A 24,367-nucleotide genomic window follows, 5' to 3' on the forward strand; every position below is an offset into this window, starting at 1 on the left:
TTGCATTTACAAGTCATTGATAATTATGTGGAGTGCCACAGGAGTGAATAGTAAACGAAGAAAAAATAAAAAAAAACACCACAGAAATACAGACTGCTTGTCAGTTCACATACTGTTCAGCCAGGGATTCCATGGCTTTGCAGCTAATTTCAGTTCTGCTTGTCTTTGAACACAAACACACGTTACATCCAGTGAAAGCTAATTCAGGTAATTCAGTCAATCAAAACCCATTTAATATCTTTCATCTGTTTATAAAGAATAAGTAAAAGAGAACAAATAAGTTTATTTACATTTTTTATTCAGGAAAAAAACAAGTTTTCCGTTTCATTTAAAAGACCAAAATCATTACCATTAGCTGAGGGTGAAATATATTTGGTCTGTCTGGAAGAGGCTGAATAAAATATGTTCATAGCTACACAAATGATTGCCACAGATTTTTAAAATGAACAGTAAATAGACTTTTCTGCAATGAGAGTATAAGAGATTATTCTGCATATGCATTCATGACATTCCTGACCATTTTTTCCTCTCATCAACGTCTGTCTAGCCACCAAAGGCTTCTAAAACTGTAAAATGACCAGTTTCAAACATATCCTGTTCATCAGTTTCAGCAATAGATTAATGATAATAAATATCCATGTATATATGTGCACAATACAATTATAATATATAAATGCCAAATCTTTTTTCCCCAACAATGCAAAATAAAATGAACATGAATGTATAATGAAGTGACATGATTATGACACTGATCTTCCATAATCAGCGATCGGCAAAGCAAACCACTATGAGGTAATTTCACTTTGCAAAGAGGTCTTTCCCATGACACAAAAAAGAAACACCATGTCAAGGGTCTATTGCACACAACACTGAACACTTGCTGTCATTTAAAAACAAAATGCATGTTAAGTGCCCTGGAGATATTTACCACTGCTGTTTTATAACTCATATTTAATGAAGCATATTTTTTTTACCAATAAATATCTGAAGAACACAAAATTGTAGCTTCTGCATAAGATCTAATTTGAAAACTGCATGAAGTTGATGGAATAATTTTAAAAAGGTACTGATTTTCAAAGTCTAAAACACATTGCTCACGATCACAATGATCATTTATGACCTTAAGTAGGCAGATTATATGAACAGGAAAACAAAAAATTGCAATAATCATGCCAGCTCCAGATTTCCAGCACTAAGCCTGAAGGCCAGTTCAACAATGTTCTGAGGTGTCGATTCATGGAAGCACACAAAGATTTCTCTCAGTTGAGGGTACCATAGCTTGCGTCTGTAAATAGAGAAAGAGAATATAAAAATAATCATTAAATTCAAAATTATAAATGGCCCATAGAATGGTTTGTTCATCAGATCTTGGCCTTAACTACATAATAAATAAGCTCTTTGGCACTGAGATTTTCATTGCCTGTGAATCTGATGGAAGTCTTTTCCAAAATACAGGAAATTTCAGCAAAACTACATAATTACAATTAAAATAACAGCACTCTTCGTTAGCCATTCAAAAATACAAAAAATAAATCATAAAATCATTTGCAGCTGTGCATTGAGAAAGCTTTGTAGCCATGTGAACAGTGTGCCTTGCTTTATAGCAGAAGGGTGCATGTTTTCTTTAGCCAGTGACTGGATAACTTTCAATGCCAAACAGCAAACTGCCTAAATAGCACAATACTGCCTCACTAGATACCTCACAGTGATCTGTTGACGTATGAAATATAGCACAGTCTGAGAGAATACACCGCATACCGAACTACTGAACTATTCACATAGGTGAGGTACTAGAACTTTGCACAACCTAAAGGGAGGATACTGATGTTATACTATTGATAGAGGTTTACAAGTTCTTTCCCTTAGACCATTGTAACTTGACTGAACGGTTTTTCAATTTCACTTGTCCTCTTTAATGTAGATTTATAAATAAAAAACAGTTTCATGCCCTTGTAGACAAAGTTGCAAAGGGCGTTAAGGATACTAATTCAGGGATAGTATTTAGTGAAAATATGTTTTCACAGAACGTTTGAATGTAGCCTTGGAGTCAGGGTGCCAAATGTGATGTGAAAGAAATTCCACTTCTTAGCAGCACAGAGGAAGAATGTCTGTTGTCTATGTTACTGTCTTTAAGGGAGGGATAGAATGAAGGAGTCTGATAGGAGTGTGGACAGACAAGATTTTAGTAAAGTAGTGGAGGGGAGGTGCCATCAAAGAATCCACAGCACATAGTCTATCCTTGCTTAGTTACCCATGAAGAGAGTGAAGAAGTGGTCCACAAGCAACGGAGTTCTGAATTACCTGAAGCTTGTGAATCAGATATTTTGGACAGCCAGCAAGAAGAGAAATGCAATAGTCTAGTTTTGACAGAACAAATAAGCAGATGAGAATTTTGGTGGTTGAGAGGGTTAGAGAATGGCGAATGAAGATGACCTTCTGGAGTTTGTAGTATGCAGAATGACAGATGTTGGAAACATACTTATCAATCAAGAGACTTGTCAACAGACATTATGTAACCTAAGTTACGCGTTGAAGTTAAAAAAGGAACATCAGCATCACCTACCTAAAAAAAAAACCGGGTAGTAAATAGTAAACTTGTGTTCTGGACATAGTGAGCCTTTTACAGCTATGTTAAGTCAACATGACAATGATTTGAACCTTTGCTTTAAAAAATTTAATTCATTGATCTACATGCTAGTATCCTGATCTCCTTACAAAGTGAATCAACAGTCCTGCTCACCCAACAACCCAATAAGCAAGAGATAGAGGCTTTCTGTTATCTGTTGTGTCATGTGATGTGATCATAAACATTACTCCTTGCTCCCTGCAGCTGGACAATGTGCAGTCAGCCTCAAAGTCACTCAGCAAACACTCACCTCTGTTGGTCTACTCAGAAACAGAAAGAAAATGAGTATATAACCATGTGATAGAGAAATAACAGATATCTTGAAACAAAACTTTTGCAGTGAATCTAATTCGTTGAACGATAAATAGTCCTGAATAAGAGTGAAGTCAGTAATGAAGAATAACACATTATGTACAATTTGCAATCAACTATCAATAGCTCAGTTCGCTGTATAAACTGCTGTTTTGCTTACGGTAACTAATGATTCAGAAATAAAATGTGTGATATTTTTGAGGCTGCTTTGAGAGACATCAAACAAGGGTTCTTGCATACATAAACATCAAAATATAACTGGTCAGATGCAGTGATTGCTATTGTTTACAAAGGATTTCTTTAAACAAAGTCAAAAGCCTAAGGGCTCTGTAGACATTCATTGCCACAACACTGCATTATTTTTTTGCACATTGGAAACAAATAAGTGAAACACATAATTAAGAACAAATAAAGCAACATTTACTTAATATTACAGAAGATTTGCATAAAGAGATGAGATAAAACTATTAGAGATATAAACAGATCATTTAAACTCATTGAACTTGGTCCTTTCCACAGAAAATCATTGAAATCAAAATTTAAAGAATTAAGAATAGCAATCAACCTTTCTATGTATGGATTTGACAAAGTCTGCATGTATCATGGCACAACATCGCCAGAAATTATCCACCAGTTGTCTCTGCAACGATGAAGGTGCATCGCTATTAAAGGAGCCAGAAGAGGAAAAGAGACTGGATTCATGTCTGTTCAGCTGACAGTATATCAGCACAGTGTTGTCTTTTCCTGAGCCTAGTCTAGAATGACAAAAATTACAAAACATCCTTGTTGAATGAAATAAAATAGTGGCTAGCATTTCACTGTATGCATACAAAATATCTGGTATCTGCTAAGAAATCTAAAGGATGGCTTTTTCCCACATGCTCATAAAATGAGTACAAAACTGAACTAAGTTACCCCATTTTCTGACCCTTTATAGTTTATTGGGACCATTACTAATGACGATCTTTTGTAGGTGCACACACACACACACTTACTCTGGGTTGGGTAGAGTACTTTAACAAGCTGTGCCTGAACAATAGCTACAGTTGTCATTTGACCTTTGGTCACTCCACACTGATGCAATAATGCTTAATTATACACAAGTCCAGTGAGTTAAGGATAAGATCTATAAACTAATCATCTTTAGCATTTTCTCTTCGCCTTGCACAATTTCTGAAATGTCACAACAATGGGATATTCAAATATTTCAAAATCTATGTCAACATTTTGAGTCCAGGCCTGACCTCTGATTCTGAGAGTCAGGCATGCATGAATTTGAAGTAAGGGTATTTTCAAAATAAAAAGTTAAAGAAAGTACACTAAATATGACAGGGATATAAACCAAAACTACAATTAAAGTTCAAAGTCAGGAAATATCACTTTTATGTAAATCCAATGGAAATCAAATATATCAAACCTATATATTTCCAGAAAGAAAATTTGATGCAGGCTTAAACAAACGTTATGATGAAAAATAATTTGTAATAGACTCAAACATGGTGAAAAATTGCTAGTCATCTTTATGTGTGGATTTGTGGTGCCATTGTTTTTTAAAAGAAAGGTACACCTGGCAAAATTCAAAACTTCAAATTAACATCTTCCTGCTCCCATTTTATAGGATATAACTCTATTCAAATGTGATTCGCCTACCTAAATACTTGGAATTTGTTACTTTTTATTTATATATTTTTATCGTAAAATTATTGAATGCAATGGACACAGATACGCCCAGACGTAATAGTTGCTAAAAGTTAAGAATGTTATGAAAACATACTTGAATATGTTGACATCACTGTCAACAACAAATGGTGGGCAGGTGATAGGCACAAGGTTGTACTCTGCAGGGGGATAATGGGGCCCCAGTATTCCGGATGCTGCCTAGCAGACACAGAAGTAATCTCATCACTGAAAGATGAACAAAACTTCTAAATCATTTCCATTATTTTTGCTCTTCAAATTTACATATTATTTAATTTGACATCAGGTCAAAACCCTGAAACCCTGGGAAACAGTCAATCTATTCTAATCTGATATGAAACACAGCCTAACTGATACAGAATGGGAACACAACAGTTTGAAAGAACTATCCCTGCAGCATACAAGAAGTAAGACCATCTGCATTTGAAACATGGCTCTCAGCATCAGTGAAAATATAATAAATGTCCCTTTTTCTGGTCTCTGGCTTCTTCTGGATGTAGCTTACATTCAGCTCACAATGCAAGGTCATTCCCCTTGTTTTTAACAGCTTTTCACAATACAGCCTAAGCTCTACATATTTTGCATGTCTTTAATATTCTTCCTCTCCACCAATCCATACCCAGTTCCAAGCATTTAATTTTAAAAAAAACAATTTTTGAATGTTTCTGAAAATTTGGAATATTACCTTGAAAAGCTGTTCACCACTGTTGCTGTTTCCAACAGAAACATTAGACTCCGAAGATATTTTCCTCCATTCATGCCTAGTTGGTGAGTTACCCAGGCTGCAGCCTGCTGGCAAAGTGTTATTGCTGAGTGCTGGAAGACTAGAGATGTTGCTGCCGAAGTTCAAGGAGATGGAGGTGGGGCTTTTGATTAAATGTTCAAACCTTCGAATAACAGGAGTGGATGTACTGTGAGTAGAGGTCAGCTTGTCTACTTTGACTGTAGGTGGAAGTCCTTCACCACACAATCTGAAAACCAGTGAAACAAACTGAAAGAATCATAAAGCTGGATTTGATATGAAGTTGTTTTTCTTTCTTGTGTATCAAAACTAAATGAAAAAGTCATAAAAAGAGAAATCTGCAGCGTATACAAATGTACATATATATGTATATGCTATTACATTTCTGCAGTTGCGTTGGATGCGAGGTGATATGAATTAAAGAGACTTCTCTATACATGTGCATGAGTGTGTGTGTGTGTGTGCATGCATGCACGCATATGTGCCCAGTTCCGATATTAAAAATGTAAAAGGCCAACCTTCTTTCACAGGCAGAGATAATGTCTCCTGACTGTAAATGTAAGGCTGTTGCCCTGGCCTGGTCCACATAAAAAGGATCGGGCAGGCATGTGCCTTCGATTCTGAAGATGAAAATAGTTAATCAGCTTCGGAAATTTGATCTACTGATTTTGGAGTATAACAGAATTAACTGACTAAAGCCTGTAATATAACAAAGTGTTAATAAAGCACCAATAAACAAATGCATATCTGATATTCATAGCACACATTATGCATATAGAAATATAGCAACATATATTACAAGCATTGTATAGCAAGTAACAATTAATGAATCATGAGCACTTACTGAGCTGCACAGCCACCTGCTTCCAAAAGAGTTGCCAACAGGAGGTTTTTCTGACAAAAATGAAATTCCATGAGAAAATTTATTTTAAAAAATTGTATAAATTATACCCTTGATATCTGCCTTTTTTTAAAAATCAATTAAATTTCCATATTTTAAACCCAATTTTAAATCTATTCATATTAAAAATGTATCAGCTTACCATGCCAACAACCATTAGAAACCATCGAGCATAAGGTTCAGAATATCCAAACACACTATTTGTATCTGTCACATCATGACACAATCGTGTAGGGAAAATCTCTTGCCACACTAGCAACTGATGTAGTCGATGACGAGCAGTCAAGTGTAACAATCCAGCATGGGTGAGATAGAAAAAGATATCAACAGTATCCTCCTGACCCAGGTGACTACACAGTGCATGGCCCTGCCACAGACAAAAGGAATGAAATGTAATGTCCAGTCTGAAAGAAGTGCTGGAAACACCTAAAGCATCTTCTAATAAATGATAGCTTATCATCATTTCAAAATGTCAGAAGACTGCACCACTTAATACCCATTACCTGTCCTGTATGCCAACAGGCTGACAACAAGCTAGCAGTATATAGCACAAACAATAGATAAATAAAACAACAAAAACAACAAAAAATTAATTTTGACAAAGCATTTTTATGAAAAGAAATGCTAAGAATTTCAAAGATGCAAATGATTTAGTTAACTGAAGTAATATTGAAAAAAAATGTTCAAATATTAATGAAAAATCTTCTCTCTTCTTTTTCAGAGATAAACCATCATTACGCTTGGTGAATTTAACTTAGCACAGTTAAATACAAAGCCTTGCAGGGAAAAACATCTTTGGTATGGATCTAACACAGGACTTACCTTATAGAAAACCAGGGATCCCAAAATAGTAAACATTCGTCTACACCCGTAGAATGTTTCAGACTGAAATTAAAAGTCACAACAGCGTCATACAAGAATGTCCACTCAAATCACAATTAGCAATAACAAGTAAACATATCTGTGCTGGAAACCATCAAAATAACTTAGAAGTTTTCTTTCATTATCAATACATGAACCCATATATTCACAAAGATGTTAAAAGCATAGCTTTTGCTTATTCTGTTACCCTTGTCAATAAAGATGTGTGTATTTGTTCATTCACACTACATATTCTTAATATGCTGAGGATGTATCATTCAGCTGCGATGTCCCTCTCTACGGTAGACAATTATAAATAATACAGTTCACATAATGTACATTAGGTAAGCTACTAATTTTTTTTTTTTTTGTAAATCATTGCCATTGCTAAGCTGCTGTCAAACTCTTTTATTACTGCATTAGACACATATAAAATAACTTCTCGAGATTCTGAGACTTACCATGTTTGCAAACTCTGCTGACTCAAACTCTGTCAGAGTGCTGCTGATAGCCATCTGCATTATAAGTCAGAATACAATCAACTTTAGGCTTGTTTTAAATGAGTGTTTGCTAAACATAAATGTTTTGAAATAAGTTGTAATTTAAAGTTGTCTATAATAACTTATATACCCATACTGTGAACTTAAAAGCCCACAAAGGAACAAACCAGCCACTGGAGCCAGAATTAGTTCAGGAACAAAATGCACATTTAACATGACAGAAATGAAAGCCCACCATCTAATGACAGTTATTACTAGCTGTCCAGGCGCAAACACATGATAATCTTTAGACCCAATACTAGGAGGACCACTAAGCTCATATTGAAAATGCATCTTCACAAGCACAAACAACAAAACAGACAAATATAAAATATCTGATGCAGCAACATACAAAAAGAGGTAGCAGTACATGAAAAGATACACACAATTTAACACTGCAGCAGGTACCTTTATTTCTTGACATTTTATACAAATAACTAAATTACCTGTATATCACCTGGTAGTGGAAGATAAGCTATATAACCATACATAGCATGTCTGGATCTTATGTATTTCCCCATCTTGAAAGAGGGACTGAGAAAACTGATGAGAAATCCTAAGAAATCATCAATCGCGGAGTGATGCTGTGATGATCTGAATGCCAGTTCAACAGATCCAAACAAACATCGGAGCAAGCGCTGGACATTTTTGACCAGTGTCTTCAGCTGGTGTGTTAGCACCCTGTAAACAAAGGAAATACCTTCAAAGTCAATTTAAATTCTCAAATGAAATCTCACATAAACTTGGAATATTAGGATTATGATATAAAATAAAATAGTTATTTTAACAGAAGGGACACAGTCTGCACTTAACAGGGGCAGACAAGTTGAGTTATTAATAAAATAATGTATGCCTTGTTACAGCTGCCAAATGACAGAGGTCTTTAGAATTTCACACTATGTAAAACAAATGCTACAGATCATGAAGCTGGACATAAGACAGAGTATGTTGAGATGGCTTCTCTATGCAGAAACAATAATAACCTTACCAACCTGTCAGCTGGAGCTGCCACGATAAGCAAGTCCTTGCCCTCTTTGCAACAATAGATGTTGACAACCTTTCCACCTATAACTAATGCTAGACTACAAGGAAAAAACATAGCTCATTTACTCATCTGCATAGGCTACTATTTTTATCCTAAAAGACAAGCCAATATTTTATTTTTTAAAAGAGCAATTTAAACAAAACCCCAGCCAATTTAACCAAAACCTTTAAAAACTACACATAAACAGGTAAAATAAACGTGCAGTAAAACAATGCTATAATATATTAGCTGGGATAAATTATAAAAATGAAAGAGAAAGTAAATCTTTTAAAATTTCATGACAAAATCTGCAGCACTTAAAGAATTCTTAAAAACAAATTAGGCAAACATACAAAGAATTCTTTATGCAAAGAAAAGGCTTACAGTGTTGAGTTAGCAACATTATCATCAGTCAGGAGATGTGTGAGAGTGTAGTACAATCCGCGCAGCTCAGAAAGAATGGAGTCTTGTTTTGGAAACTTGTACAAGATATCTTCCTGGCAGCCATACCAAAGGGGAAAAAGAAAAGATGCATCATTTGTTATAACTTTATAAATCATGTTTATATCATTTTCATCCACTTTAAGAATGTAAAATTTTCTAACCTTCTGTTCTGCATGATCTGATGATACACCATCCATTGACATATACAGTACATGCATGCCATTCAAATGCAAATGGCAATTTCCACTTCGGTGGCCACTGGTGCTGCTGTGAGATAAAAACTTGGTGATATTAGCTGTGTTCAGAAGCAGGGTGTTCCTATCTCTGGGTGAAGACGATTGGTTGTTTGTCCTTTCAACTACTAGCCGCACCTAAACAAAGCAGTAAGCCCGTCTAAGCAGAAGAGGAGAGGAGGAAAGAACAAAAAAATGGGGTAAGTGAGAAATAAAATCGCTGTAAGATGACATCACTGTTTTAAATTGACTCTGTACAGTTAGCTGATGTTTTAAATTGCTTCTGCAGTTAGCTATCTTTTCGATGATAACTTTAAGATAATTTGCTGTCACATGTAGTCTTCTCTGAAAAAGCAACACAGATCTACTTCTTTATTTATGGATATAGTTATTCAAGGCCAGCCTCCTCAACTTACTCTGTCTGCATTCTCCATGCAAGTCGCTGAGTGAACATCAATAACATGCTTCTTGAAGTTATTAAAAATGTAAGGGACTATTTTCCTGCAAATAATACTTCCCTCTATGAATATTATTTTAAGATAGTTTTTACCCAGTTGAAAGAAATACCAGCTCGTTCTTTCTATCAATATCTGTAAAATCTGAAGGTTCTGGTTTTACCTTTCGTGTGCCATTTAGGAGGTTTGCCACGCTTTCTAAGTTGTTCCAGGTTATTTTTCTGCCATTGATACTGGATATGTGATCACCTATAAACAAAACAACAGGCTTTGGTGGATTCAAAAAATGTGTATCACATTTGTAACTTGTATTTGTACCTTCCTTCCTATAATTTCCAACATAAAGGCAAGCCAAACAATTTTTAACTGGTACCTTTTAAGCATCTTAAGGATCAATTAAAAAACAGAATTTCATATTTAATGGATACAGACTTCAGATGAGATATGGGACATTTGTCAGTTTGTGTGTCCTTGACAGACACTAGTTGACAAGGCTTTATTGTTGCCAGAAGAGGTTTCTCATGACCATCATGCTCCATGCAAATTCATACATTCCATATATGAAATTCAAAGCTTTTTCTTAAGTCCACACTTTGCATCCATAAAGCCAATGAGGGACTTGTACAGTCAATTCTTGATAGTAAACCTGATGATGCTGCTGCACAAAATCCCAAAAGAATGGCCATTGCTGCAGTTGCTGTTGTAATCTTGATGCAGATTTCTAGTGTGCAGCTGCCCTTTTTTGGAAATGGTGGCTCCCAAGTACACTTGACACTATTCACTTCTTCTAGCTGTATTCCATTCATGAAAACTTCTGATTTAATGTTGTGGTTTATTAAGACCTTGGATATAACCTTGTTGATTCTGGATGTGCAGCAGGATGTAGGCCTATGTCCTTTATTCCTCCTAGGCCAAATTTGCCCACTGTTTCTGTCCACTGTTGCAAAGCATCTGGACTGATCTCTGCACTCCAGTCACTTAATACTTCTAGAATGCCCGTCTTCAGTCCTGACTTTATGTCTTTCAAAATGATCGTAAAGCTTATGCACTACATCATCTGACCTCTGCCAGTCTTTCACTTGTGTAATGAGCAAACATTATAGGCTTCAATGGACGTTCCTTCTTTGGGCAGCTTTATATGTGGTTTGGCTCCAGCAGCACACTCTTCACTGCTCTCACCCTGGAACTTGCTTGCAGGGCATAAGGTCATCGTTGATCTGGCCCTTAACCAAGCTGGCACAATCACAGAAAAATAAGCCTTTTCTATTCATGGTCCTTTCTCTGGGATTAAAAATCTGATGGCGTGCATCTCCTTTCCAAGTGAGGCCACTCTCAACATCCCATAACTGATGGATCACTTTGATTGTAAACTAAGCCGACTGGTGGTGTCTTTGTGAAAAGATTTTGTGCAGTGATGCCATGTTAACATCACCATTTTCTGTAGAGGCTTACTCACCACTTTTTCCAAAGATTACCAATAAAGCAGTGGTCAAGATGGTATTATGTGTGAAGTGTAGGAGCTGCTTGTGGCATAAGCCAGTAGGTGACATGAAACAAGCATGTGTGTGAGTGCACGTCAGTGTATGCATTTATAAAGTGTCCGCTCTGTTCTTTGCTATGTAGGGGTTTTACAGAGCATTTGAGGTTATTTGTTCCCAGCCTTTTTGAAATGCAATAAAAGACACCCATTTACACCTATCTAAATCAGTCAATTAAAAAAAATGTACCATCACTGCCACTGAATAACTCAAAACACTTCCACTTTTACAAACAAAATTTGAATAAGAGTGAACCTTTCAGAAGTGCGTGCTAAAGGCAAACAAAACTCTATGTGGTGAAAAGAATGATTAAATCAGTTTGTTGCTGCACCCTAAAAACCTGTGCTGCATTTTATCATGGCTGCCCTTTCTGACCTTCTCGCTATTGGTGTCAAATATAGTCCTTTTCAAACGAAGCTAGGATTTTTCTAGAGCCATCTCCAATCTGATATTGACCTAAGCCAAGTCTTTCCACCAGTGGGAATGAAAGTGAATTGTCCTTCAGAAGGTATTTAACAGAGATCATAAGCAGCTACCAGTTGAACATTTTCTTTGTAAGCTACTGAGATAACCTGCAATAATTTTTCTATTGAATATATTGATGTTATTGATATTCTGTACCTAATAAACTGGAACTTCAAAAGACTTTTTCTTATAGGCTGAATCTGTGGTATGCAGACATAGCCTCTACTAAGGATAAAGCAAAAAAGAGTGATTACCACTACGAAAGACCAAATCATCCAAGATAAGGTACAAGTAGCCACTGAGAAAATTCAGGTTTAAATAATCATTTTGTTGACATGGCTACACTCAGGGTGGTATCAATGTTATAAAGCTGTACAACTGTAAGGTGATAGGAATGATGTTTTTTTAAAAAGAGTAGTCACCAAAACATTTCAGGTCATTGAGGAATGAAGTGTTAGAGAATCAATTTTCTTGGGGCCAGCTCCAATACCATCAAAAACAAATTTAAAAATAAAAGTTTAAAAGTATTAGTGTAGACATTTTTAATCATAACCCAGGTAATCTTTCCCAGGAATATAGCAACAAGCTTTGAAACTCAACCAACTGTAACGCACACACATGAAAATGAAGTTCACTAAACATGGAACTAAATCACTGCACTACAGTGAATGAATAGATTAAAAAAAGATATTTTTCCCCCACAGCAATGGAAGCTTTTTTTTTAGCTGTAAATAACTGAGTGCATGCAACAAACATTTAAATGAGTAATATGCATTCCATGAGCAATACAACTGTGACCAAAAAAACAGGTTTCTGCCTAATAAAACTGACAGGTGCAAAGCAAACATGAAAAACTGAAGGGAAAAAATGATGAAACAAGTCCATGCCTAATGTCTTAGCCCTCATGTAGTCTATTTCTTGTCCATGAACTCACTACCACTGGTTAGACTCCATACTGAGTGCTGTTCATACTGCGAAATTAATTTTTCTCTGAGGCTGAGATTGACCTTTGCATGTAAATCTTTGAAATAAACTGTGCCTGTCGGAATTAGTTTAAGCAACCACTCAAAGGAAACCCCTATCAGTTATCCTACCATTAAGGTACTCAATACTTTAGGCAAAAGCTTTTCAAATGCCTTTTAATGTCCTCATTTATCAGCCACATCAGGTGAGCTGAATTTTCAAAGGCATATGTCTGTCAGTGTGAGGTCATTCAAAGATCAGCATGTTAAGGCTTCTTGACTTGTGCAATGAACTGCCAAATACATGAGCCTCTATTAGCTCAGTCACCCTGTTTACCTCTGGCCAATATATGTGACAGAAATCGTTTGAAGAATTTTCTACTATCCTTTATTAAATAGCAGCTGAAGTATTCTGGTTCTTTGTAAAGCAATTAATATGTCATCTTTTCAGCAAGTCTCAAATGCATTTATTGGTCTTACTTTTCATCTAAACAGCAACCCTCAAAATAAATTTAAGTACAAAGCTCATGCAAAAAGTTAACTAAACTTATAGCTGCTCAAAGGTTAAAAGTAAATAAAGTACAAAACGTTCTATTATTAGTTATCATGATGAGTTATGTCAACAACAGAAGTTTTATACTTATAGCTTTAGAAAACCTTGAACCAATATAAGTTTGAAAGCTCTGCTAGGGATGAGGTAAATGATGCTGAACTTTCAGTTACACAGAAGTACTGTGTATGGACAGATTGTAGAAGACAGTTTACTTTTGCACATTCTGAACTTAATTATATTTTAGAGTTGCTGTATTTTATAGTTTATTTTGATAAACTTATTTTTTAATGTTTAAATTTTCTGCATACCTCGGTGACTTTGTGAATGCCATGGCCATGCCATATCTTGCAACTAAAAGTAATACTGAGAAAATCAGTTTATAGGAAGAAAAAACTGCTCAATGATCCTTATCTCTGCCACCATGTAGTTATAAAACCAAAAAGTTAAATTTCTTAAAATAAAGCAAGTCTATGTAATAAACCATTCAAACTGGCATGCAAACAACCGGACAAATTTCTTGTGAAACGAAATAAATATTTTTGTAAATAATATTGACAAATATAAGAAACATCAACGAAGATATTTAGAAAATGATCAAAAAGAAGAAAAGTAGTTCTATATTTTCATTTCTAAGCAGTAGTTGGAATGTTAGCAGAGAGTATTTTGTACTGAAAAATGCATTTGAAAATTTAAGTTCAATCAACAGCAGTTACAATATCCTAGGTGTTCTGGCTCATTATAGAAGCTTTAGTAAAATTGAGGGTAGCTTATGGACACTAAACATTGATGCTTCAGAAAAGGGGAAAATGTGAATTAGCCATGTTTTGCATAAGAGGATCAAATGAATTGACAGCAACAAGTAAACATGTTATTTTTTTTATTTAGCAAAGCATAGACTTTGTTTTGGCTTATGTAAAAAAATGGATTATGAAACATACCTATTAATAGCTCTTTATTTCTTATAGCTGGACCATCTGGAGTCAAGCCCTTGATGACTACCTGTTGATTTCTACTTCTCTCTGCATTCTCCTCCTTGTCATCTTGACTCTGTGGGTGGGCTTTTCCGGTACTATGCCCAAAACTGCCTGTAGCCAGCCAACTCCAGGGTGTCCATCCCACATGTGACCACCAGTTCGAATGATCACTTCCTTTATCCATTTCTGTGACTTGCACTCCACTTGCTCCATGCAGCCTAAACAGGTGTTGTGTAGGCATGATGTAAGTTTGTCACCTGAGCTGGGGCATCCTCCTGGATGTTGACCACAAGAGCACAAGTTCTCTGAATGTCCCACATATAAATGTGATTTTGTCCTAAATGCAGTATGCCCACAAGAACTGCCTGGACCAGACTTGTTACTGGATGCACAGTTTGTCTCACTTTCATCATAGTCTGCTACATCCACTGAAACACCATCATCGTCCTCAAAATCTGCAAACACAGGTAATGAGGTCACAGAAGGTGCAAACTTGCTGGATGTGGAAAAAGATTTGCTTATGCTGCTAGTAGTCTGTTTTGAATGACTAGACTGATTTTCCGCATCTGAAGAATATCCTGTGTCCTCACTGGTGCAGCTTTGTGTGGACCTTGTACTGCAGTAAGAGCATAAGCTGCTTGTGTCTGTCTCCTTGTTTCTACCTTGCAGAAAGACATTTGTTACTCTGGACAGCTCAACAAAGAAGACACTGCCATCTTCCCCTACAAACTGTTGCCAGTTAGCTGCCTTGTGGCTGCCTGTTATAGAACTGCAAAAGAAATTATGCATTTTTAGTCAAGAATGAATGATGTATGGACCCAAGTTTTCTATCATCTATACATCAATGCAGATGTTTTTCACCTGAAGTCAAGCAACCTCTAGGCTACTGACTACAGTGCACAAGAACAATATAAGAGGAAAGAAAAATATTTACCACCAAAAAACGAATAATAATGAGCAAAAGAAAAGTAAGCTTTACTGTAACAATAGCTAAAACAATTATAATGGTTTTACTGCTACCAATAATGAGCCAAAATGCAACAGTACTAAAAGTTAAAGAAAGCTTAAGAAATAGCAATGGTACTAGAATTGGAAGGAAACTCTTAGATGAAATGAACATATGTTAATCAATAGTATAACTGCAACCCTGCAGTAAATCAGATGACAAACGACAAAACCTCAAAAATAGACTTTAAAATGCAATGGAACCTATACAAATACAGTGTCATCAGAACTGATCGATTGTGCTCGGTTACTGGGTCAATACAATTGGCATGCTAAAAGTTATATCAGTTATGACAAATCATCAACTACAACTTCAGCTCACTTTCTCAAAAAAGTTTTCGTAGTTTTCGTAGTTTACATACCGCACGGGCAAGCACACCAAATATAGTTTGCATTCCGTACAATGATCAATCAAAGAATGGTCCTTGTGGGTATCGCAAAAACCTTACCCATCATAACTGATCTGATTGTAAGTGAAACATAGCAAATAAAACACGTATACGTATGTTTTGATGTCCAAACTTCAAATGTATCCTGTACTCTAGCCAAACGATGTGTTGTCTGCTCTACTACTCTTGCTATGATTTATTTATCTCCGCTTAGAAGAGTTCGTCTTCGTGCGATGTGATGCTACGATCGAACCATCGCGGCTCGCACAGAATTTTATTTTTCCTCAAAGCATTTAGTGTCTATGTTGAACAGGCATCCAATTAACTAATCCTTCATATTATAGGGCTTTAATATTGAAGAATATGAACGTCGTTCTGTACCGTCAACATGCAGTTCCCCCCATACCCCCCAAGCCAGGCAGGCATCTTAAATTCCTACGAGCACTGCATGGTTTCTCCAGTTCATTTCTATATACTTTTCTGAATTATATCGTGTGCACACACACACAGAAGCACTTCACATACTTATAAAAGCGAAGGCATTATCGAATTTTTCATATATATATAAAGAAGGTATTGCCCTGACTGTTAATGTTATTACGCGTTCTAGCGTGTAGATGCCTATCTAAGGGCTTAAGAAAAGCTCACAAAATTAAGCTTTTTATCTTCACTCGAAAATGTCTTCGCTTCTTTCAGCATTATAGAGCCAGCTTTGGCTATCACTGCAAGGCTTTCATTGCAAAACATTACTACGACAGGAGCCGGCACCGTTTTCACTTTGATCGTTCGAGCGAATCAGAACGACTTGTCATGTGCGATGCGGGGCGCTCTTCGATCGAGCGTCTTCTTGTCAATCTGTCAGCTTTATCACGAGAATAAAAACATCAGCAGAAAGGAGCAGGTGCCAAAAAGATACGATTGTCGCTGAAACATGCCAGTCAAATCATTACATATGTAGTCACGAAATAACCCAAACATGTCCGTCTCCAAACATTCCACGACTACCCCACCCCGGCGTCACGGCTGCTAGACTTGGGGAAGTTTTGTCTTGTGCAGAGAAAGTCGGGTACGACATCACAGCACTTCTCGATCGACCCCCACACGTGGCAAGACCAAGTACAGCTTTGGCTGAGACACAAGCCCTTCGATCGGAGACGCTAAGCCAGGTGCGAAAGCTCAATAAAGATGAAAAGTGCACAGTTTGCGACATTGCCCTGATCAGGACAATCTTCTTTGGGAGACTCGCGAAGTTGAGAAGCAGCGGTGAATTGCCGGTGTGTGTGGCAAGGGGTGGTGGGTGGGGTGTATGGTCTTCCTCCGTTCCGCCAAAGAAAAGACTCTCTTGCAGACACGCGAAGTTTTCGCAACGACCCAAACGGTAAGTATGACCATTTGTAAAAAGGTCGTCGATGATTGCGATGCTGGCGAGGGCGACGGTCAACAGAATACACTACGAATACAGGCAGTAGTAGAGGGTGGGTTAGAAGGAAGTGTGTGTGGGGGGCGGGGGAGACATTCGTTCCTGTCGACCTCGACACCCTCTATCCCATGCAACCCCAATCCCACCCCTGGATTCCTGATCGTTCTTTTGTGGACTGTCACGCTGCAGGCGTTTGGCGTTCCTCGTATTACACAAAAGTGCCGAATGGAAAATGTTGCGCGATATTACAATCCGTGCATAAACGACTCCACGTAGGTTTTAGCTGTATATATAATTTTCCTCTCTGACATCACATTTAGCTCAGTCCACCCGGCGTCAAGAGTATGCATAATGGTCACTGCAATTACAAAATGTTTCTTCTCTGATTATATCAGATAAAGATTTCCAAAGTCACGCACTGACTATTGATTTCAATTATTGTCTTACGCCACATTTACCCTTTGACATTAATCATGTCAATGTCCTTTCATTAACTTTAGTTTTGCTTTAATTGTCACGTAGTCAACTTTTTATTCTTCTCTGGCGAAACATTTGGAACTAATTCTTCTTTTGATTGAAGACCCTCAGAAAAAAAGAGAACTGAACAGAATTGGGTGAGAGGGGTGTGGGTAAAGATTTCTATACACTTGAAAGCGAAACTGAAAGAAAGTTTTATTTTAGCACCCGTTATTATACTTTATTTGCAAGGCGCAACAAAGCAGCAGATGTTGATTTAAGCAATTAATTTTAAAAATAGATAAAATCTAAATTTTAAAAAAAGAAGTGAAAGGAAGGATTGACAGGAAGGCGGGCGAACTGATAAAAAGTGACTGACTGATCCAGGGAGTGAGTGAAGGAGGGAAGGATTAAACTACTCTCAAAGTACGATGACTTCTAGTCTGAAAGTCTGAAAGTCTCTCGATTTCTGAATAAGCTGAGCAGTGTTTTCTTGTGTTTCGTTTAACGACTCCGTGCACTAGGAAACGTTTCCTTTTTTTAAAAAAAAAAAAAGGTCCTTTTGAAACGAATAAAATGTGCTTTTTATTATTAGGTAATCGAGGGGAAATTTTCCAGCAGTAATAATTATGTTGGATGAGAAAAAAACAAACAAAACACTGCCGTATTGAAAGAATGTGAATGGAAAGCCCAGGGGTAATAAGTTTTTAAACAGATGTTTCAAACTCATAAAATGCAATGTCTAATAAAAGAACTTGAGGCTGACATAATCACATTGCTGTTAATTCGGGTTAAAGAGCAATGTCGCACTCTTTTGGACTTCTGGCCTGGTCTTTACGGTATTTCAGCTTGTTAAACATTCAAACTCGCCGAATATTATTCAAGAAATAAACAGCTATTGCCTTTTCCATTACTGCGCCATTGCTGGGTGGCAATGCGGGTACTCAGGGGCCCACTCACGCAGTGGCGTCGAATTTGTATGCGTACCTTGTGGTGTTTTGTTGGCGCATACTTTCAGGCAATCGGCTTATAGAAACTGCCAGACCGTTATGCTTCAAGTACTAGCCTCTCAGTCTATGCATGCAGCAGTCACCCTCCTATTCCAAGCTATAGTCCTCTCCTCTCCCATTTCTTTCCTGCGTCGTCTGCAACAGCACCGCCACAGTATGAAGCGTTTAAAGGTCCCTTTCGAGTGCGTTGATCATACAGCAGGTTACATCGAGACTTTAACAGACTGGGTTTTATTTTAGTAATTGCCAAAGGCTATCAGTTCATGTTCTCCTCTCCAACTGGAGCGCATAAGGCGCCAAGAAATATCGTCCAGCTGACTTCGTCGTTCTGCCTACTAGACTGTCTTTGCTATGCTCCCAGTGGCTTGGTCTCTCACCACAGACTGCGCTTTTTAAACCTTCATATATAGTTTGAACAGATTTCTGATTGTACTTCGAGCAGCCACATAAATGGTTATTATGGTTTAACCCGAAAACAAAAGTGCGGTAGGTATGTCGATCATTAAAATGATTAATTCGATGGTATTTCGTTTGTCGAGGTTTAAATCTGTTAAAAAAAATTGCTTAGTAAAATGACTGCAAAGTGTCATCAAGAAAAGGTGTTAAGGCAGCTGCATACTTGTACCTCGTACTTTTACTTGGTGGCTACACTCACGATCGGAATGTCAGCTTTGATGCAGAAACAAACTTTTCTTGTTGCTTATTCTTCCCTCACTCACTGTAAGAGAAAGGGACGGACGGAAGCAACAATTAAGCATTCGTACCACATCTTTTGCACCACGTACCACTGAGAAGGACAAACGATAACGGTACTGATGTAAATCAGAATATTTTCTGTCCCTGGGGTATAGCATCTTCTTGTCAATGAGCGCTGGTGTTCGTTGGAAACAAAGACACAAACCCCGTCACAGTTTCAAGGAAGCAGATCGGTTACCGTCTCTGGTCCTTCTTTCGCGTCTTTCATCTCTACCTGTTGACAGCTTTACGATTCTTACTCCCCGTCACCACCACCCAGAACCCCACCCCCACTCCAATCTTTCATTGGAAACCCAAGCAACACATTAGTCCATCTCCGGTGGCTGTTGTAGGCGGAGGCACGGGACGTTAGCGACGTCTATTGCGCTCAAAGGTTTTATACGACACCTCCGCCTGGCGATAAAACGTCAACATCTGCCTCCCCATGTCAGCCTCTACCTGCAGGAGATATATGATGAATGGAGCCACGCTGACAGTCTTGCCAGCGGCACTTTACCCAGCCTCGCATATTGCAAATACCACACGAGTGCTAGGACTTGGCATAGTTTGCTAGCACCTTGCCATACGTCATGCACTGCCCCAACCCCCTCTACCCCCTACACTCTTCTACCAGAATAACCAAGGTCACTGTTTCCAAAACCTTTATTAACAGCCGATTCCACTGCTATTCATTTCCTTTCCCTCCAAGCATTCCAGGGAAACGATTCAAGCTACAACTGAAGCCTCACCCCGTTTTAAAATCGAGTAAATCTTGTGCTTCGTGACTGTACAGCCTGAAAACCCACCCGCTTCCCAGACTAGAAGTATTATGATATCTTTGCCAACCCTGACATCGTGCATACTGTCGTTTAAGTATTATGATCTCAGCACAACTGTAGGGAGATTTATGCGATTCTGATTGCATTATGACTTTAACTTCAGGTTGTCTGGTCTCGACTCTCAAAATTAATGGGCTGAGCGTGTTTTGTGTGTGTGTGTGCGTGCGTGGTCGGGACAAGGAAATCCTTTTACTAAGCTTTTATGTTCTCCAGGAGGCGACTTTAAACTGGAACACCGTTCTTGGAAGTGTTTCGATCACCTGTAATCACTGTTGTCTGAAATAATTTTTTTTTCGTTATTCATTACTTCCTCCTTTCGTTCCTTTCGCTGGATTGAGCACTGCTTGCCCTGTTGTTTAAAAGATTAGGTATCGAAAAGGAAAAAAAATGTTTATGTATATTTGTATGTCAGATGAAAGGAAAGGAGCAATTAAAACCTACACGTCTCCGTCTGTCTCTCTTTCTCTATGTTCACATTCCAAACATAGTGAACTTTTAATGGTCTTGGGCGTGACAAAATAGTTCAGAAATTACCCACAGCACTAGCCGACTTATGAACATGCAGCAGTCTGGCCCTTTATTTACTTCTGAATTGGTGATGTCATTTGCCGCTGACATTTTAAAAACTTTTTGCTTCGGCCCCTCGGCTGGTTGTTCAATACCGTTTTGCAGATCAAGAGAGCGTGAAATTGATCCGCACTGGTGCCGGGTCTGCCATATATTTTCCACTTGGCTAGTTTTAGCGGAAATATACGACTTTGCGATACAGAACCCATTGTCACAGCCCTGTAAGCTGCAAAATGGAGTGCACCGGTTAACCTAAACACTTTCCTGAAACAGACTTGCGCCGCGGAAAAACTTTCATTAATTGCACCTTATGACATTTTAATATAGACGAATACTTCAGTCACTTCAATACCCGGCGTGCTTTATCAACCTTCCCTCCTTCACCCAGTATTGCCCACCCTTCCTTCCTTCTTAACCCTCCGGAAACTTGGACACTTGTAATAAGATTTGCATCCTACAAAAGCAGTGATTTTTGTGAAAAGAACCATTTAGTCGAGGTAGAAGTGGAAGCGATTATTGAAGTGAAAGTATGTGATCAGATTGTGAGCGGGATAGTTCTTTGATGTCTTTTATGTTATAGTGAAGTTTCGCGACAGCTGACCGTCCATATTTTTGGCTCATAAAATCTTATCAAAAGCGAGTTTCGGAGCGTTGGAGAGGTTCTTTTCGTGTGTAAGATTCGCTTGGTTAAACGTGGATGAAAGAAGTTCATTCAACCTGTTTGGTATCCCTAACTGTTCTCAGACCATAAAACTATTTTTTAGTATGATGCCAAATAAAGACTTTTGTACGATTTCTTTTTCACGAAATGCAAAGCAGTCTAATAAGCATTCACTAAATGGCACTTCTCTCTCTCTCTTCTTGGCAAAACCTCAATCGAGAAAGAAGTGACAGCGTTTGTTTAATATGGTCTTGCCTTACATGTTTACGGTAACGATGAAGTTTTCTATAAACAAACAGATAGATAGAGATGTCTCGATGCAAATAACTTCGTCCAATGGAAAGCTGTTTTTCAAAGGTACGTCTTCAGTCGTTTATCAGCTTTTCAAAAAAACTTTTAATTGCATTGGGTGAATGTGTCTGCAATCTTTTACAGATGTACACGAATTGTTAGTCATGGTTTGTCAGGTTAGGAGACTAAGTACAAGAGACGTATCTCTCAGTTCCTGTGGTCTTCATATCCATTCTGGTCACTAAGACATGGGACTCTCAAAATGCGGATCGGGTGTCCAAGCTGATCTACATATCAAACCTAATGCAGAAGACAAGGCGATTCATCCAAAACTCTCGCTATTATTTTTTTTTTTCACATGCAAACTGTTAACACTGGATCACTTTTATGTTAGGAGTATCGTCACGTAGAGAAAAAAAAAATTCCTTGTCGTACACGGTTTTCATTATCGTGAGACTTCCTCGACGCCAGATGAAAAATGTTACTATCAACTAAAGCTTTGTCGTTGTAGGAAACGATAACATCGAAACACGGGGCACACACCTCTGTGCACAGAGACTGGATATACATTGTATGTCTCTGTCGATGGCCTCTCGTGAGCCACAGCAAAATTGTTGTTGGGCAGGCGGAGATCTTCCAAAAGCCGTTTCTTTTCGAGCAACGACAGACACGCCTCTGCGTAAGCCAAGTCTGATCCTTTAATTAGGTGACAGACATTTCTCACGTAGGTTAAAAACTCTCGAAGCAGACGACAATGTTATCGCTGCTGGACCTCGGCGGCCGTACAAAAAGGTATGTGCTCACGGCTGAAGTACTCCGAAGGGAATAAGAGCTACCTGTGAACACCTGAAGATATTTACTATGGAGAGCCTTTGCCTTGCCGACTTCAGCGCTTGTGAATAAAAGCTGTTGCTTTTGAAAGTACCCTTGCAACAGGACCAGGTACGTAGGATTACTATGAGTACTGTACTATTCGTTTCCTGACAGTGGGTCGTAAATGCTGTCTCAGAATGGAAGCCCACAGCTTTTATTTTTAGCTCAGACTCCGTCTTTAAACCGGTTAACTGTATGCAGTTCGAGAAAGCCTTAATTTATAATGTTCCTGTTCAATTAGTTTATGCCGCAACACGTTGTGGACAAGACGATGAGCATGCCATACAGAGAATGTACTTAACCGTATTTCCAAGGAATGAATAATTCTGACCTAAATCAGCCTTGGCGTAAATATGTAGGCAAGTAGGCTAACATTTAAAAAGGCATTGAGTGGACTGGGTTAAGGCGTATTGAGTGTTGGTCTTTCATGGACCAACACAATCCCGGAAGGAAAGAAAAAAAGGAAAAGACCGAATAAAATTCACCAAGATTGCAGAACCAACTCCATAAGTATGTAAAGAAGAAAGTCAGGAGGTCGAAAAAAGGAAGAACGAAGAAGAGCAAGCACCCTTACCAAATACCAACGAGATTGGCAGAACCAACCCCACAAGAAATCAAGGAAGGAAGAGAGGGCTTTCGAAGGAAGGAAGGAGAAGAAAACGGAAGAGAGCAAGCAGCCCCAACAAATACCACCGAGATTGCAGAACTAAATCCACAAGTAGACAACTTATTTTCATTACAAACGGAGGCTCGGCGAGCGTTCCGCCCGCTACACATATCCTATGGCCACAGCACACAGTCACCCAATTACCGCGAAGTCGCGGAACCACCGCAGTGGCGCGAGATGGCACGTCCAGGCAACACACGCCAGGTGCTGCTGTTTGACACCTGAGAGCGGTCCGATATATCGGAAAACCTTCGAGCGAAAGCATCTTCGTCAGGTGTATTTGATGTTCGAATGGCCAGTTTCACTCAGACCGTCGCAAAGCCTTCCGTGCGTGGTGTGAAGGTGTTAAAAGTGAAGGTAGTTAAAAAAAAAAGCTCTCTGAGCCCACCCCGACCGACTGGTTCTCCGGGGCTTTTCGGCATTTTTTCTAGCTGGAGGCAATGAGGGTATGAATTCGTCAATTATTCAGCGCATGCGCAGTACGCGCTGGTCGGTGGGTAAACCGGATGCGGGGGTCAACCGTTTAGTTGCTTTTACGAGACACATGAGCATAATGAGAAAGGGTGAAACAGATCCCTGCAGTGTTATAAAACCGTAAAGTTTAAAAAAAAAGGCAGGAGAAAAGTTTATATTGTTTGCGTTTCGAGATGGTAATTGCCTAAAATCTCGAAAGACGAAAATTGTGGTTATGTTGCAGGCGATACGAAGAGAGAGCAGCGGGGAGGAGGAAACAAGATATACATTAATAAATGGATTAATAATAAATATAAATAAACTGTCACGCAATTAATATTGTTTTGGTACAGGAACGAATCGTTGGCGAAACAGAATGTCCTGAGTGATATTTGCCTATTGCCTTTAAATTTCACCTTGATACGCTTGCCATATCCCATATATAATATAGAGAGAGAGCAGTCAATAAGAAATACTATTCGTTACAGCTTTGACGAACTGCCCACCTGCACCTACCTTGTAGTGGTAGTGGTTAAAAAAAAACTTTTTGAAGATGGTTTCCTAGTTGATTTTCTGATGGTTTTGATCACATACAAAAGTTACTTTACGCAAAAATAGTTACTAAAATGTTTGCAATCTTATTCCTTAAAAGGAATAAATGTAATATTAAAATA

General features: G+C 38.2%; 1 protein-coding gene across 7 annotated transcripts in view; it reads right to left on the minus strand.

Annotated features, from left to right (window-relative positions):
- Positions 1-280: 280 nt before the first annotated feature.
- Positions 281-24,367, minus strand: part of LOC112559415 (protein inturned-like) — a 48,109-nt gene continuing 24,022 nt past the window's right edge. For 3 of the 7 annotated variants that reach the window (XM_025230654.1, XM_025230655.1, XM_025230653.1), the window contains exons 3-18: positions 14,292-15,096; positions 9,999-10,084; positions 9,309-9,518; positions 9,088-9,200; positions 8,672-8,761; positions 8,126-8,360; positions 7,602-7,655; positions 7,102-7,164; positions 6,422-6,646; positions 6,223-6,272; positions 5,897-5,998; positions 5,322-5,607; positions 4,713-4,816; positions 3,504-3,693; positions 2,741-2,886; positions 281-1,285 (exon numbers count right to left, since the gene is read on the minus strand). In XM_025230654.1, coding sequence (XP_025086439.1) covers positions 1,168-1,285; positions 2,741-2,886; positions 3,504-3,693; positions 4,713-4,816; positions 5,322-5,607; positions 5,897-5,998; positions 6,223-6,272; positions 6,422-6,646; positions 7,102-7,164; positions 7,602-7,655; positions 8,126-8,360; positions 8,672-8,761; positions 9,088-9,200; positions 9,309-9,518; positions 9,999-10,084; positions 14,292-14,568 — 2,349 coding nt within the window. In that variant the 5' untranslated portion in view covers positions 14,569-15,096 and the 3' untranslated portion in view covers positions 281-1,167. Of the gene's footprint in view, positions 1,286-2,740; positions 2,887-3,503; positions 3,694-4,712; positions 4,817-5,321; positions 5,608-5,896; positions 5,999-6,222; positions 6,273-6,421; positions 6,647-7,101; positions 7,165-7,601; positions 7,656-8,125; positions 8,361-8,671; positions 8,762-9,087; positions 9,201-9,308; positions 9,519-9,998; positions 10,085-14,291; positions 15,097-15,654; positions 15,933-24,367 lie in introns of those variants that run through there. The other 4 variants (XM_025230656.1, XM_025230658.1, XM_025230657.1 and 1 more) reach the window with 4 other exon arrangements.

The sequence above is a fragment of the Pomacea canaliculata genome, linkage group LG3, assembly GCF_003073045.1.
Source record: "Pomacea canaliculata isolate SZHN2017 linkage group LG3, ASM307304v1, whole genome shotgun sequence".
In the NCBI taxonomy this organism is placed as follows: Eukaryota; Metazoa; Mollusca; class Gastropoda; order Architaenioglossa; family Ampullariidae; genus Pomacea; species Pomacea canaliculata.